The sequence below is a fragment of the Enoplosus armatus genome, chromosome 14, assembly GCF_043641665.1.
Source record: "Enoplosus armatus isolate fEnoArm2 chromosome 14, fEnoArm2.hap1, whole genome shotgun sequence".
Taxonomy (NCBI): Eukaryota; Metazoa; Chordata; class Actinopteri; order Centrarchiformes; family Enoplosidae; genus Enoplosus; species Enoplosus armatus.
The window spans coordinates 1,091,575-1,105,142 of NC_092193.1; the positions used below are offsets into that span (position 1 = coordinate 1,091,575).

The following is a 13,568-nucleotide window of genomic DNA, read 5'->3' on the forward strand; positions in this document are numbered from 1 at the left end:
GGATACGGCAGAGCAGAGCAGTCCGCTGCTGCCGGTTCATTCTGGGCCCCAACGACTAATGAAAACTGATCTGAGACGCGATGGCAGCAAAGTGCAGCTTCAACACAGCAGACGAGCGTCGCACTGGTCTGAATGAACAGCTGCTTTCCTGCTGCAGTGATCCCTCAGTGCTGAAACACTGAGCTGCTGGCTGTATGCAGATATCAGACAGTAACAACAAATACTTTTAAATAACAAACGGGAGCAAGTTTAAAACTGTGGGAAGGTTTTAGGTGAGTATGAATGGACATGGTTTAACTAAAAGAGGCTTTCCCCCAACAGATAAGTATAAAGGTCAGTGTATCAGGCTCAGCACAGAGGGAGGTATCAGGTCACATTTGGGTTTATAGAGCATCAAAACTTCTGATGTTGCTGCCGAAGATGAAATCTACTCATTTTGACCAAAACAAAACTAAAACTAAAAACTAAACTCGATCAAATGTGAATGATCTGAGACCACTGAATGACTTTAAATGCCTGATGTTACCAGAGACTGAATCTTTTGAACCTTGAACATGTGAGCAGAGCCGAAACAACGAATGACAAGTCAGTGCAAAGTTTCCTCCAGAAAGCGGTTTAGCCGAGACGGTAAGCCACCCACATCTTAATGCATCTTCTCTCATTATAATTGAGTTACTTGACAAAAGCCTAATTAAATACACGGCATCAGCTGTGTGAAATATCACCTCTAAAGGTTTGTGTTTCGTTAGCGTGTCCATTTCTATAATATAAAAGTTAGCGGAGGAGGTCTTTGTTTCAGGCGAGGTGGTCTTCCTCTGCGATAACACACTGCAGAGATATTTAACACATAATTGAATTGTGCTGAGACAATTGCTCGATTAGTTGATCAATAGACACTAATTGATAACTTTAAGTCACTTTTCAAGCAGAAGAGCAAAACATTCTCTTCTCAGATGTGAAGTTTTTCTGCTTTAGATTTAAATCTCTGATTTCCTGTAGTTTTGGTTTAGTGAGAATTTGTTTCTTCAGCAGCAGCAGCAGAAGTTTTGATGCCCTCTGTGCTGAGCCTGAGACTCAGACCTTTATTTAGAGCTGATCTGTCGGTTAAACGATTAGTCAATCAACAGAAAATAAATCATCAACAATCTCAATAAACAATTGTTTAAGTCATCTTTTAAACTAAAGTACCAAACGTCTTCTGGTTCCAGCTTCTCACATGTTAAGTTTTCCTTCTTTTCTCTGTTTTATTTCATCTTAAGATGGATTTCTTTGGTGTTTGGACTGTTGGTCGCACAAAACCAGATGTTTAAAGTCACTTCGGGCTCAGGGAACTCATATTTTGTACTCAACAAGTAGCTGGTTAATCAGAAAAAACAGGGATATAACTGCTGACACAACAGAAGAGACACTAAACTAAACAGCTGCAGCATCTCAGCTAAACTGTGTGTCCCAGTGAAGGTCCAGTAGTGATACTGTGGGAGTTCAAATATAATTACTAAGTATAATTAGGTTGCTATTAACTCACTATTGACACAATTCAGGAATCAGATTTTTTCAAGGATAAAAGTAAGTTTATTCATGTTACTGATGTCATAAGTATATTCTTTAATAAGTTCACTTCAAAGGATGCTGTGGTGACTGTTGAAGACCTTGTGAATATTTCATTAATATTAGAGTTTATTTTTAGTTGGGCTCGTCTCCAGACAAGGTGCCCCATATACAACTTGGTTAGCAACAGCGGCTAACCGGCTAGCCCTACTTTAACTCACTTTACCTGACTGGCACGGCACGGCTCAGTAAGGCCGAACTAAGCCGTGTGGACTGTCTTTAGGTCGAGTTGTGTCCGTGTTAGTGTGTGTCCGTGTTTGTTTAAGTGTTGTGTTTCTTTATACGAGGCTGCAGTTTGAGTTTCTCCCAGTAGGCAGCGGTTAGCCGTGCTAGCTTGCTAGTTAATATGTTAAGTGAGAGCGGCTTACCTTTCTTTCTGACTGGCATGGTAGGGTCTGGCTCGGCTCGGTACGGAGCTAGTTCTGTGTTAGCCACATACACTCCTCACACAGGACGGTTTTTATTGATTATTCCGCCAGTTAAACCCCGCTGTCACCGGTCCAAGTCGGGGCTGAAGAAAATCCCTCCACGACGACACCAAGTTCCCCTCCGAGCCAAACACACTCCGACAAACAAACCTCCAAAGTAACTGTCAGGGGAAACTGACACGTCCAACGAAAATAACACCACCACGTCTCCTGGGGAAACTAATAAAAAACAGACAGGAGTCCCGGTTAAAACTAATATCACAGAAAGCGAGCAGGATCCAGAAAGAAGCTCCGGTGAGCGCCGTCCGTTACCGACGCTCCGTGTTGAAGTTCCCCGACAGAGAGGCTCCCTGCCCCGGCGTGCACCGCACAGGCTGACCGCGGCGGCGACACACGGAAGGTAAAAAGTGGAAATCTAGCTTTCACCAACTGGGACCTGCCGTGAGCCAAACTCCATGTAAAAAACACTCCGTTTCCGTGCAGGCTGAGTGCCAGGCGGTGCATGCATGAGCTGACCGCTGCTGCTACTGTGGTGGAGGGAAATGATCCGCTCCGGAGCTTTGATGGTTATTCCAGAATAAAAAAAAACTTCAAAGTCCAGCCTGGTGGCACACCTAAACTCAAGCCGAGCCAAGCCCAGACTGATTTATCCCGCACTGGCACGCACGCTTGTGTATTATTCCCAGCACAGCCTGCGTTGTGCATTCGTGTCAAACTTCCCTCAGAGTAAATCCCTCCTCTCTTTTTCTTCCACTTCCTCTTTTTTTCCTCCTTCTCTTCTCTTCTTTTCTTCTTCTTCTTCTTCCTCCTCCTCCTCCTCCACCTCCCCAGGTCTACAAATTCCAAACTTTCCTCCAAAATGGCGTCTCATAGAGCTGCAAATGTGAACCATGTGATTTCCAAAAGAGCCTACCCCTCCAACCTGCCGCCCAATCGTTCAGCTCACCTACAAGACCAAGGCAGAAGAGGAGGGTCAGGGTGGAGGAAGAGAAAACTTTTGGCCTGAGAGACAGGGAAGGTGAAAGTCTGAGAAAAGAGAGGACAAGAAAGCAAGAGGAGAGGGAGGGAGAGGAAGAGGAGTTTAGGTGGAATTGTAACATTTAAAGAAAGCAAAGAAGGGAGGAAGAGAAACTCCAGGATGAAGAGGGATGAAAGATGGAAAGAAGAAGTAGAATGAGGATGAGGATAAAGGGAGACAGAGGAGGAGGAAGAAGGGGAGGAGAGATGAAAGCTAGAAGAAGAGGGGGTTTTGGTGAAAGATGGACTAAGAAGACAAAAACTTTATTTCTTTAAAACAAAGAAATAAACAGGGGAGGTAGAGAAACACCAGGATGAAGAGGAGAAGTAAGAGGGGTTGGTGATGAAGAGGAGAGACGAAAGCAGAGGTGAAACCTGGAGGAAAGGGAGGAAGAAGAGGGGAAGTGATGGATGTTTGGCTTGCCACCAAAACATCTTCTTTTTATTTATATTCATTTTACTGTTCAGGTATATTATTTATTATATTTTATTATATACTCATACTATAACATACAGTATTGTGTTAATGCATGATACTGTTTTATTACATAATGTACCATATTATATTTTTATATTAATACAGACAAACATTAACACAATAACACCTTTTATAACCTTATCATATTATAATTTTGTTTGTGGCGAAGAGTTAGATATTCAGATTGACTCTCATGTCTGTACAGTAAACATGATGCTACATCCAGCAGGTGATTAGCTTAGCTTAGCATACAGACTGGAGACAGGGGGAAACAGCTAGCATGGCTCTGTGCAGAGGTAACAGCATCCACCTACCAGCACCTCTAAAGCTCATTGACTAACGTGTTATATCTGGTTTGTTTTAATCCGTACAGAAACTGAAGTGTAAAAATGTCAGTTCACAGTTTTTGACCTGTTTCATCATATAAGAAACTTGTTATGAAGGTTTGAACTTAAAACTACAGATTATTTTTCCAAACAGAATTAGGTATAAGAATTTAGATATTTTAAATCTTGAATAAGCAGCCACAAGAATGTGTTGTGTTTACATTCCTAATATCAAAGTATTACACCAGATAACTTTTATTTATTATATTATTTTGTACAGCTGGACTAAATTATAGGTTGGTCTCCTGTCATGCTAGGGTGGGATTATGTCATTTTATTTTCCCATTTATTTGTGTGGGGTTCGGGTTAGATATTTTGTCTTTTTTTTGTCCCAATTTCTTTCTAATTTTTTTTACTGTTTTCTTATTCTACAATTCCGAGACACTTGAGATGTAATATCTCTCATTTTGCTGTAATATGCTGCCCATTCTTTTATTTATTAGTTGGTTTCTGTGCCTTTACTCCAGTTTAGTTTGTTTTGTTGTTAATTTGTTCTAAATAAATAAAATTATAGTATGAAAATAAATTAAAGAGCGTTTCCTGCTGCATGATTGGTATTGCAAAATAATATAAATTGGAGACTTTGGAGGAGACCCCAACAGAGAGGTCAGAGGTCAGGCTGTGAACCCTCCTGCAGTACAAATCCATCCTTTGGTCACGATGAAGATGAAACGTCCTGCTCCTCTTCCTCCCTGTGCGAAACATCCCACTTTGTCTCTCTTTGTCTCTGATGTCGTCGTCTCTCTCATGTGCTGATGCAAAAACCACTCGAAGCTGTGGCCCAGATTAAAGAGAGCAGTTCCGGTGAAAGGAGGAGGCCTTTATTTTTAGACGGTCATGTTTAATGAATGACCTTGCCTTGAGTCTCGGGCTCGTCGTATTAAAGTGCAGAAGGAGAGGTCTGCTCTGCTCTCACGACATCAAAATCTCCAATCGATTAGAGAGATGTACATTGTTCTACATTCAGAGCGTGTTGTTGAAATGGGAAGAGTAGGAAAACCTCATGTTATTCCAAGATGGTTACCTCCTCTGCAAGCCTCGCAGTTGCACCAGATAAATGGAAATTGAGCAAAGACTAGAAATTATTTTAATCATATTTCATATTTGTAGCTGTTTGTTAACTAGTGAAAACAGACACAAACAAACAGCCACTTGCTTTTATTTTGATGTAACTGCCAGTGAAGGTTGATTTGCAGCCATTTTGCTGCCAAACGTCTGTCAGAAATTCCAAAAATGTCAGACTTGAAATTACAACTAAGCTAACATGAACAGTTTATAGCACTTGGCTCTTTGTAATGATGGTCTTCATGGTATAATGTGGACGTGACACAAACCGAAGGGAAATCTGCGTCATCACTTAAACTAGCTTTTTTTTCCAGAGAAAAGTTTTCATGGTTTCTGATGACAGAAGATGTAAAAGCACATTTGTGTTAAACACAACATCTGTTACGATCAGAGAGGCGATCATACCCTCCTGCTCTTATTTTCATCACACCAGCATCAAGAAGCTGTGAGAATGAACTCTTTTATTTGGATTGTTGTTTTTAAATCCACTGAAATCACATTCATCTTGACACAAGATCAAGATTAAAACTGTCTGACGACACACTCGCAGCCGGGAGCCGAACTTGAGCCCTTTTCCAAAGAGTTAGATGTCCACATTGATACCACTCTCATGTTTGTTCCTTGAATATAACATGGCAGCAGCTGGTTAGCTTAGCTTAGCATAAAGACTAGAAACAGTTAGCCTGGCTCTGTCCAAAGGTAACAAAATCCACCTCCCAGCACCTCTAAAGCTCACTGATCAACATGTTCCATCTCATTTGGTTGTTTATACTTTGGTTTTTGTACTGATTAAACCAACGAGATATAACGTGTTAACCAGTGAGCTTTATAGCTGCTGGTGGCTGGATTGTGTTCATAGAGCCAGGCTCAGGCTGCAGTGGAGAAAGGCTCTTGAGACACGAAGGTTTTAGCACAAATTAGTAATAAAAACTGCGATGAAAAACCGGGACGGATAGGAAAGGGAAGTAAAAGATGAACTACAGAAATTATACAACTACAATTTTAATAATAAAGACTTGTGTTTTATCTCTCAAAGAACAGGCTATAATAAAAATAACAACATTTCAGTCAACTTTATATGGGGAACCACCAGGGAAGTCACAACAAGGAATTTACAAAAGGCCTTGGTGCTGTAGATCTGGGATCTACATCAGGTATTAAATCAAAGGCGATGTGGATCAGTGTGTGGAGGGAAATGGCAGGTGTTGGTTTTAATATTAACGTGAATTATGACGCAGTGATGATTGCAGCGTTTACAGAGTTTTATTGGACGATAATATGCACTGATACGGAGGACGAGGGGTGCGGTGGCCCTTCTCGAACTCACAAACATGTGACACTTTCACTGTGTTGTATTTTATTTCAGTGCTAACAGGTTCTTATGTTTGCAGTAAATGTGATGTCGTGTGATGTAAGTAAGAGCCAGACTGGCAGTGTGTGTGTGTGTGTGTGTGTGTGTGTGTGTGTGTAATAAAAGTGTGTGAGAATTAGTGTGTATGTTTTTTTGTGTAGCTATTTGTGACTTTATACTATGCTTGTGTGTGTGTGTGTGTGTGTGTGTGTGTGTGTGTGTGTGTGTGTGTGTGTGTGTAGCTCAGGCTGCCAAAGTCCAGATTTATGCCAAGATTAATTATGAGCATGTTGTCCAGATCGGGATGAAAACTGACATGACATGTGCAGTAATCACATTACAGCGTCAGGCAGCAGCGTTGAGGCCCAGTTCACACACCGCAGGTTACGATGCAGATGGACAGATAAATCCTGCTCTCCACATGTTTGACACGCAGCGTCCGAGCTGCTGCTGCAGCCGCTGCCCTGCTGCAGGTCTGAAGGCTCAGTTATGTTTATGTCGAGGAGGCAACACTCAGGGATTTGAATTAACAACTGCAAAACTGCCAAATGTGGGCAGATATTAAAGGAATTTTAGCAAACATGCCTCCTGGGCGTCCTCAGCGAGCAAAATTACAAAGGTGAAGTTGATTTTCAATATCTACACAATGGGCCTCATGCCCCATCACTTTCTTAAATTTCTCTTACATTTTCTCTTAACTTTCTGTTAAGAGAAAAAATAAGAGAAGTCAACTCCAGATGCACCAAACGTTCTTAACCATCCACATCTGCTTTTACCCAGAGGTGCAGAATGATGAATCCCAATGAATCATAAATTGGAGGCAAGTGGCCAATTGCTTGTTATTAGTCTTAATGGGGATCAATGGACCAATAGTATTTCTTTAGAACATACATTTAATAATCCCATAAGACTGGAAGTAGGGGGAAACTGCTAGCCTAGCTGCATTAAAAGAGATGGATTTTTATCTCTTTCCAGTGATATTGCCACCAAGTAAAGGATCTGAACACTTCTCATGGCTGCAGACTGACTTTGGTTTTTACATTTCTGTCTTGAATTTATCAAAGTACATGTTAACTAGTGAACTTGTATAAAGGAGGGTATGATCGGTGTTAAAAGGGACTCTTACTGTAGGAACCCTGGACGCCTGCCAGCCAATCAGAACTAAGAAATGTCCGTGGTTGTACAATGGATGTGTGGTGGTGTTAAATCACTTTCACTGCATGAAGACCATAAAATCAAATCCGTTGTATAATGGCCCAGTGTTGGTTTATAACATCCCACCACACACACACACACACACAGTGGACAATGTCTATGTATTATCTGATCTGAACCACAACAGTACAACAGTGTGTCTATTCCACAGTGTGTGTGTGTGTGTGTGTGTGTGCTGGCTCTACAGTTACAGAGGACCCAGTTGGGACTGAGTATGTGTTGTTAAACAAGCGCTCCCTCTGTCAGCTGACCCGCCGTCACTCCGGTGAATCAGCGTGTTGGAGCTTCAACAACAGAGCTTTTGTCGCCGCTGACGGCTCCAAGTGACGGCCCAGAATCACACCGTTGTTCCTCTCCCACCCCGTCTGTCTCTCTCTGCCCAGTCCGGCCTGCAGATCAGCAACAAGCTACCCTGCGAGAGTAAAGAGCTGGTCCACTGGTCCACGACCGGGACCGAATCCGCATTGCTCCTCCTGGATCTGAGGTTCAACAGTCGGACAGTCTCCTTTCCAGCATCCCTGGAATAAGCTCTCCCAGGGATGCTGAGCATAATCCAATAATTGAAGCACAACCTACAATTATCCAATTATAACCCTCAAAGTACAGAAGTGTTGTCAGCTAAATAAGTATGAAGTATATAAGTACTGGTGTTGTCCCTGTGACTGATATCTGATTCTATCTGACATTGTTAGATTGTTAACAGTGATGCATCAATGTTAGCGCAGCATTTTACTGTTGTAGCTGCTCGAGGTGGAGCTAGTTTAACTACTATATATATATACAGTTAGCTAGTTTAACTACTATATATACAGTTAGCTAGTTTAACTATATACAGTTAGCTAGTTTAACTACTATATATATATACAGTTAGCTAGTTTAACTACTATATATATATACAGTTAGCTAGTTTAACTACTATATATACAGTTAGCTAGTTTAACTACTATATATATACAGTTAGCTAGTTTAACTACTATATATACAGTTAGCTAGTTTAACTACTATATATATATATATACAGTTAGCTAGTTTAACTACTATATATACAGTTAGCTAGTTTAACTACTATATATATACAGTTAGCTAGTTTAACTACTATATATACAGTTAGCTAGTTTAACTACTATATATACAGTTAGCTAGTTTAACTACTATATATATACAGTTAGCTAGTTTAACTACTATATATACAGTTAGCTAGTTTAACTACTATATATATATATATATACAGTTAGCTAGTTTAACTACTATATATATATACAGTTAGCTAGTTTAACTACTATATATACAGTTAGCTAGTTTAACTACTATATATATATACAGTTAGCTAGTTTAACTACTATATATACAGTTAGCTAGTTTAACTACTATATATATACAGTTAGCTAGTTTAACTACTTTACACACAGTTAGCTAGTTTAACTACTATATATATATATACAGTTAGCTAGTTTAACTACTATATATACAGTTAGCTAGTTTAACTACTATATATATACAGTTAGCTAGTTTAACTACTTTACACACAGTTAGCTAGTTTAACTACTATATATATATACAGTTAGCTAGTTTAACTACTATATATACAGTTAGCTAGTTTAACTACTATATATATATACAGTTAGCTAGTTTAACTACTATATATATACAGTTAGCTAGTTTAACTACTATATATACAGTTAGCTAGTTTAACTACTATATATATATATACAGTTAGCTAGTTTAACTACTATATATATATACAGTTAGCTAGTTTAACTACTATATATACAGTTAGCTAGTTTAACTACTATATATATACAGTTAGCTAGTTTAACTACTATATATATATACAGTTAGCTAGTTTAACTACTATATAAACAGTTAGCTAGTTTAACTACTATACAGTTAGCTAGTTTAACTACTTTACACACAGTTAGCTAGTTTAACTATATACAGTTAGCTAGTTTAACTACTTTACACACACAGTTAGCTAGTTTAACTACTTTACACACAGTTAGCTCACTGCCATCGGTGTGTGTGTTATTGTGAATAAGAAGCAAACAGTCAAGGTTGTATGATCACAATGACAATGTTAACATGCTGATGTTTAGCAGCTAATGTTTTCCATGTTCAGCATCATAGTTTAGCATGTTAGCATCCTAACATTTGCAATCACAAGCACACAAATTCCAGCTGAGGCTGATGGGAATGTCATTAGTTCTGCAGGTGTTTGGTCATTAACCAAATGAATGGACACATTCAAATCTAGATGGAGCTACTCTTTATGCTATGAAGGTCTGGATCAATACAGCAATAATCATGCAATATTTGTTGAGGTATTTCAGTCTGGATCAAAGTGGACAGTGAACTCAGCAGCCTGTTTGAAGCCTCTGAGATGCAAATGTCTGCCTCCCAGCACGGAAACAAACCATTCAAATGAGTTATCCTCAGGTAAAATGAGCCCTTTCATTTGTCCGGGTCACGGATGTGAGCGATGAACCGCTAACCTGCAGCTCTCTGCCGCCGCCAACATCTTCACATCAAAGCTGGACCAGACGGAGGAGGACAGGAATTGATTTGAGTCTGTATTTAATGTTAATGAAATCTGTTTGGATCTAAGAGGGAGTTATAAAAGAGAAATATGCTGCTGAATTTACAACCAGGTGCACTAAACATGAAGGTGACAAACAGCAGCAGCATGCAGAGATGGTCTTCTTCAGTTCCAGCAGTTGTCTCTGAAGGTGAACAGAAGCTACTCGGGAGGACGTTTAGGTTGAGAGGAGCTCACAAATATCATGAACTGTAGAAATAATATTGAACATATTTTCATAATTTCAATTTGCCTTAAAATTACAGTGGACAATCTTGATAATTATATATTGGTGATAAACTATTTTCATTCAACACAGTCATGTGATGCAGAGAAGACATGTTGCTTGAGTGCTTCAGTGTGAACAGCCTGCTGGTAATACTGGCATACTTATTCGTTCATTTAGTACGCAGCATGCAGTACACACTGATGGAGTCCTGTAATGGAGCTCTTGGTGGTTCGGAACATTAGTCAACAATATGGGGTGTCTAGTGAGGACACGGGGGGCCGGGATGTCTTTGAGGGTTTTATTGTACCAGAAACTATAGATACACATGCACAGGTACTATTACTAAAGTACTATTGCTCACGTGCACGTGTGAGTGTGTGTGTGGTCCTAAAGGAGGGAAGAATTCAACGTTAAGCTAAACTATCTCTGTAACTAACCTCAACATCACAAATGGGCCTCCAGCTCTCTACTGTCACAGGAAACAAACAGGTGCCGCAGACAGCTGCTGAACCCAAACATTACTGTATGAACAGTAATCTCATATCTTTAAACAACGGACGCACACTAACTGAGGGAATTAACTTGTTAGAAAACAAAACTTAACTGGTGGTTAACTGGTTATCTATGAACCAGCGGAGCTGTGGCATAAAGGGCTGTTGCCTAGCAACGAGTTCGACCATCCTGTCTGTACGTCCTCACCACTCTCGAGCCTTTGGAACAAGTGCGGTAGCCTTCGTGTGTGTGCTCTGTGCTGCTGCTGTCAGGGTTAAATCCTGTACAATGCCTCCCTCTAGTGGCTGCTACAACACACTGCTTCTGCTGCTGCTGGTCAGGTCAAACCAACTCTCATAGTACACATTAATATCACATACAAGAAGAAGAACTTCCCAAAGCCACCAATAACTGTTTAAATGTGCATCAGGACATGTGACTATGGTTTTATGATGGTAACCCCGTCCTTTAAACCATTAGGGACAAATCAAACAAACCTCAGTACAGTTGATCCCAACAGACGCTGGTAAGGCCTCGCCTCGCTGGGCTCAACAGGACAGACAACAGTCAACACAACAGACATGAGAACATAACATGCTGAGTCATTTCTAACAATGTTCAGAGCCTGTTGGTGAGGCTGCACTTATAAATCTTATAAACTGCGATGGAGGAAGTGGACAGACATTTAAAGACCAAACTTGTTGTCAGGTTAGTCTGTTAGATTTCAATGAATCAATTAATTATGTTACTTGTTTCTTCAGTATCTTAACAGCCACCTTGAAGTCCCTGCTTATATATATATATATATATATATATATATATATATATATATATATATATATGTATGTATGTTGTATAACAAACTCAAAAGTCTGTAAATTAGCTTAAGCTAATGCTAGCTGTGACGGCATTCTGTCTCACTTTAACTCGACGGAGTCACTGTGATCGGGTTTTTACCTGTTTTGTACTTCTGAAATTTAAATGTTATTGAAAATTACACATTTATATGTCATAATATTTTTTATATGTAAAAAATTCAGATTCTGGTTTTAACTAAATTTGTATCTAATAATAAATGCTAATTAATAATATTACTCACCAGTGTTTGGCTGAGATTCTGCTGATTCTGCTGAATATTTCTTCAGAGAGAAATGGAGACGCTCCACCTCTCAGTGCACATCGTCATCACACAACAGAAACTACTGATGATGATGATGATAATAATAATGATAGAGATATTCATGGTCCCCAGAGGATGAATCCTACTGACGTTAGTGATCCAGCACCATCGAGTCAGTTTCAATCTTTTGTCCAGTGCTTTGGTTTATCAAACAGTTTACATTTACAGTGAGCGTTACAGCCTCACAGAGCTTTACATGGAGGTTTTTTCAAGATTAAACATTAAAGTGCTCTAAATCTGAAAATCTGCAGTTCAATGAAACCTGGGTCACGTGCTGAGGAAGATTGTATGAGCTGACTGAAAGCTCCAGAACAGCTAAATGAACCTTGTGGTCAGATTGTTTTCTCAACTGCTGTTTCCAAAAGTTTTTATGTTAAAAATCTTCTGTGAGCAACATTTTGTGTTTGTTTTGAACTGAATTGAATTAAAATCATACAGTTTAACTGCAGCAGCTGTCAGTCAGATCTCAGGCTGAACGAAGAGGAACAGTTTTCACTGCAAAGAAAACTAAAAGTACTGATATAATACATCATTCTGACATACTTGTACTACAAAGGTATATATAATATACATTTTTACAACAATCCACAATATACATCTATATCAAAAATACTACAGTTCAGTATTAATATCAAATAAAGAAATACATTTACACACGTGTCACATCACTCATTCTGTCTTTTCTGTATAAGAGCTTTAAATAAATACTGACTCAGGTGATGATAGTAAACATCTGCGTGATAAAAGGTTTTCAAGACTAAGCATGGGATTCAGATTCATGTGTGTGTGTGTGTGTGTGTGTGTGTGAGAGTGTGTGTACATTATAATGTTTTTTAAGGCATATATTTTTCAGTTTATTTTTCATGATGTGATGGTGCCACATGGTGCCTCTGTATCACACTCACTGAAGAGATGTGTGTGTGTGTGTGTGTGTGTGTGTGTGTGTGTGTGTGTGTGTGATGGGGGGGTTGTGCTGCTTTAGACGCCTGTTAACACACCAGCTGTTGCTAGGCGAGCCCCTGGTTGCCGGGGCGATGTATAGATCCCTGATGGTCTCGTGTGTGTGTGTGTTATTTCTATAGGGAGTGGGTGTGAAAGTCACACAATGTAAGTGGGCGTGGAGGAGACGGTGTGTGTGTGTGTGTGTGTGTGTGTGTGTGTGTGTGTTTGTTTGTGTATGTGTGTGTGTGTGTGTGCGCGTGTGCGTGTGTGTGTGTGTGCGCATGTGTTTGTGTGTGTGTGTGTGTGTGTGCGCGTGTGCGTGTGTTTGTGTGTGTGTGTGTGTGTGTGTGTGTGTGTGTGTGTGCGCGTGTGTGTGTGTGGGTGTTTGTTTGTGTGTGTGTTGGGGGGGGGGGGGGGGGGGGGGGCTCTCCACTCGTACATGAGTGAGTTTTTTTGTTTTTCAAATGAAAGTTAATGGTGCACTGGGGTCCAAAAGAGACCACTAGTCAACATTTTTCTATTTTGCAACAACTTGAGTGAAAAGTGGAATCTTTGAAAAATGAATCTCAGTCTTCGGTTTGTCCCCCTTTAATGACAACATGCAG

General features: G+C 39.9%; 1 protein-coding gene across 15 annotated transcripts in view; it reads right to left on the reverse strand.

Moving 5' to 3' along the window:
- The window catches only part of LOC139296850 (discs large homolog 1-like protein), a 96,148-nt gene extending 93,370 nt beyond the window's left edge, over positions 1-2,778 (reverse strand). For all 15 annotated transcript variants that reach the window (XM_070919405.1, XM_070919400.1, XM_070919403.1 and 12 more), the window contains exon 1: positions 1,977-2,778. In XM_070919405.1, the coding sequence (XP_070775506.1) occupies positions 1,977-1,995 (19 nt within the window). In that variant the 5' untranslated portion in view covers positions 1,996-2,778. The remainder of the gene's footprint in view (positions 1-1,976) is intronic.
- Positions 2,779-13,568: the final 10,790 nt, after the last annotated feature.